Source organism: Rutilus rutilus (genome assembly GCF_951802725.1).
Source record: "Rutilus rutilus genome assembly, chromosome: 13".
Classification (NCBI taxonomy): Eukaryota; Metazoa; Chordata; class Actinopteri; order Cypriniformes; family Leuciscidae; genus Rutilus; species Rutilus rutilus.
In genome coordinates this window covers 36,393,904-36,397,165 of record NC_140218.1, presented here as the reverse complement: position 1 = coordinate 36,397,165, position 3,262 = coordinate 36,393,904, and the positions used below count along the sequence as shown (strand labels likewise).

At 43.3% G+C, this 3,262-nt stretch overlaps 1 protein-coding gene across 1 annotated transcript; it reads left to right on the top strand.

Annotated features, from left to right (window-relative positions):
* The first annotated feature begins 383 nt into the window (after positions 1 to 383).
* Positions 384 to 2,813, top strand: LOC311302957 (zona pellucida sperm-binding protein 3-like). The gene is made up of 8 exons (XM_084429126.1): positions 384 to 985; positions 1,492 to 1,610; positions 1,688 to 1,791; positions 1,868 to 2,045; positions 2,187 to 2,304; positions 2,382 to 2,464; positions 2,532 to 2,623; positions 2,696 to 2,813. Exons 1-8 carry the CDS (start codon positions 443 to 445, stop codon positions 2,764 to 2,766), a joined length of 1,308 nt encoding a protein of 435 aa, XP_084285252.1. The 5' UTR covers positions 384 to 442; the 3' UTR covers positions 2,767 to 2,813.
* The last annotated feature ends 449 nt before the right edge of the window (positions 2,814 to 3,262 follow it).

Here is a 3,262-nt window from a genome sequence, read left to right as displayed (position 1 = left end):
TACATAGGGATTATTGAACAGACATGTATATGTTTATTTTAAAATGCAAAGTATTTGAAATCAAAATGTGTAAATAAAGCTATGTAAACTTGCATTTTTGCAACACTAAAAGTGTGTCCCATTGGTCAAAATCAAAAGTTCTACACACACTTGCAGTCTTCAAGCCCACTTGAACACTTTGATCGAAGACCGGAAATACTGTAGGTCATGTAAGTAGACAAGTGGTCAAGAACAAAGACATCAAGTGTGGTTATTTGGACAGGCCCATAAAAAATGTGCAGAGTGGTGCGTCCCCAAGATGCATACACTTTACAGGTCCAGAGGAGAATCTAGGATAATCAATTAAGGTAAAAGGGGTGGAGCCACCTTAACTCAAAGCTGTACAAAATGGCAAAGCCAAGCACTGGTGTGTGTTGTGGTGCTTGTGACAAGGTTTGTTAGGATGGTGTTCTTGAAAGTTGTCTTACTGGTGGTTGTTGTTACATTTGATCTGCCTGATGTCTTGGGAAGTTTGAGGTCTGGTCATAGTCCAAGAAGCATGGGGCCAAAATTAGATCCAGCTTCCAGAAGTCCTGCCCTTTCTCCTCTAGGGCTCTGGAACCCTTTGCAAGTGGCTTCTGAGTTTCAGAGTCCTTTGGGTCCCGTCTCCAAAAGCCTTGTGCAAGATCCTTTTGGCCTTCAGGAGAAGCAGCTGTTGCAGGGTCCAGTGAAACCTTTGGATTGGAGGTTTCCCATCGCTCCCGAGGTGCAGAGTGAGTTGGCGGTGGGCTTCCAGTTGAGGCAACCTGTGACTCCCAGCAGCGTAGCGGTTCAATGTGGCGAGAACCGGGTTCTTGTAGAGGTCCAGCAGGACCTTTACAGCAATGGTCAGTTGATCCAGCCAACGGGTCTGTCTTTAGGTGGATGTCCTGTTGTTGGTCAGGATCCTGTGTCAAGAGTGCTCATCTTTGAGTATGAATTACAGGACTGCAACAGTGTGCTGATGGTAAGAACTCATATATCTTAATGGGTTATTTGTTGTGGCAGAGAACTTTCAAGGAAAGTCAGTTCACTTGGTTTTACAATGCCGGGGCAGCTAAGATCAAGTTCTCTGTTTGAATGGGTAAATCCTGAATTTGAGCTGCTTGCCTTAAGTAACCCTCCAAACCAACATCTGATGTAAACCATCCAATAAATGGTATGAAAAGAGCTTAAGAAATAAGAAACAAATCTTGTGCCTTAATAGTTAAAGCAGTTTTTACCCTGGAACAGTCAATGTGCATGTTCAATCCTAAGTGCATGTCTCCAAAACATTGACTATCTCTGGCAACACCGGAGCTTCTGAGGGCAGCTGTGTTGATGTGAAGAATTTACTAATTGATGATTTGCTCTTTAGGAACTCCACCATATTGCAAAGTGCACCTTCTCCCATTCATAGCAATATGAGTGCACTATCTTGGTGTATGTAAAGTCTTTAGGATGACCCTCTTGGTAACCACAATCTTTTTACAGATGAACGAGGATGAGCTTATCTACACCTTCTCTCTTACCTACACCCCTGAGGCGCTTGCAGGTACTCCGATTACCCGGGCTGATGGTGCAATTGTTGGTGTTCAATGCCATTATCAAAGGTAAGTGATCTTTGTGACTTTCTGCTCTTTCTCATGAGGCTGGGAGACCATTTAATGGGTACTTTCATGAACTGCAGGCTCCAAAATGTAAGCAGTGATGCCTTGAGGCCAACATGGGTCCCTTATGCTTCAACCGAGGCTGGTCAAGAAGTCTTGCTTTTCTCCCTGAAGATCATGATGGGTTGGTACAGGTTTTTTCAACAAAATGAACCTTTACCCTTGCTATTGTGGCTGTGCCTGAAATGTTTTCTGTGTAGATGACTGGTCCTATCAGAGGCCTTCATACATCTATTTCCTGGGTGGCGTTATTAACATCGAGGCATCTGTGAAGCAGTACAATCATGTGCCTCTGCGTGTGTTTGTGGACCGTTGTGTGGCCACTCAAGTACCTGATGTGAACTCTCTTCCGAGATATTCCTTCATTGAGAATTATGGGTAAGGTCATGGCCCTTGATGCGGTAGGACTGCTTAAATTGCTTTTTGTAGCCACTTTGTCACAGAGTCATGGGTAAAGTCTAGTTGCTTGATGCTCTGCAGTTGACATTCATGAGTTGCTCGTTGTGATTTTGTCGTCAGGTGCTTTGTGGATGCCAAAACTACAGCTTCCAGCTCCCACTTCATGCCTCGGTCCCAGGTTGACAAGATCCAGTTCCAGCTGGAGGCATTTATGTTCCAGGAGGGCAACAGTCCTTCTGTATGTACTATGGATATTGAGTTAATTTGACTTCTCCTCCTGTCTGCTTCGGTTGTCTTACCTGTCACCCCTTGCAGATCTACATAACGTGTATTCTGAAGGCAACTATTGCTTCTGCACCCAGTGACGCTCAGCGCAAATCCTGTTCCTTTGCCAATGGGTACGTGCTTTTTATTTTACCTTGAATTTTCTCATGCTGAAGGTTCCATGTCTTTGTTTTATTGCAGGTGGTTTGCTGCTGATGGTAATGACCAAGTTTGTGGTTGCTGTGACTCAACATGTGGTCCGGATGGGGAATTTGCTGCTTCTCCCTATGGAGGTTGGTAGCTTTTGCTCTTTCTAAGGTATCTTTTGGTTCAAGTGCTCTAACTTGGCTTTTTCTTCTCTCTAGGCATTCAGTGGGAAGGCAAGGCCTCACTTGGTCCTGTAATAGTTCAAGGGCAAAAGACAGTTTCTCAATAAAACTGACAAATCAATCCTTGATTGTATCTGACTTGTCATTTTGCTTCATGTCTGGTTTAACTGCTTTTGACTTGCAAAAAGTGCCTCATTCTGCCAATGTGGTGAAACTGATAGTCCTACTGTACAATTCAAGTCCCATATAGCATGCAACCATTGGGTTCCAGAAGTTAATAACTTTCTCCATAGGCAGTTTTAAATGATGAACCTTTTAAAGACCGCTAGTGAAAGCTCAAGGTTATACTTTTAAGCCATTAGTTTATTACAATTTGTTTAACTGAAGAATTCCTGGTGAAAATCATAACCACTAATGAGCCATTTATATAGCGCTTTCATATGTACTACTGTAGACCAGGGCTGTGCTCAGAATATCAATACAACCTCATGAACTCCTGACGATGCGCTTATCAATTCTGTCATGCCAATTTTTAGCAACGAGCAGCAGCGTGAGTCACCCAAAATGGATAAGCGGATTTTACCACTGCTGACAAAAGTAAAA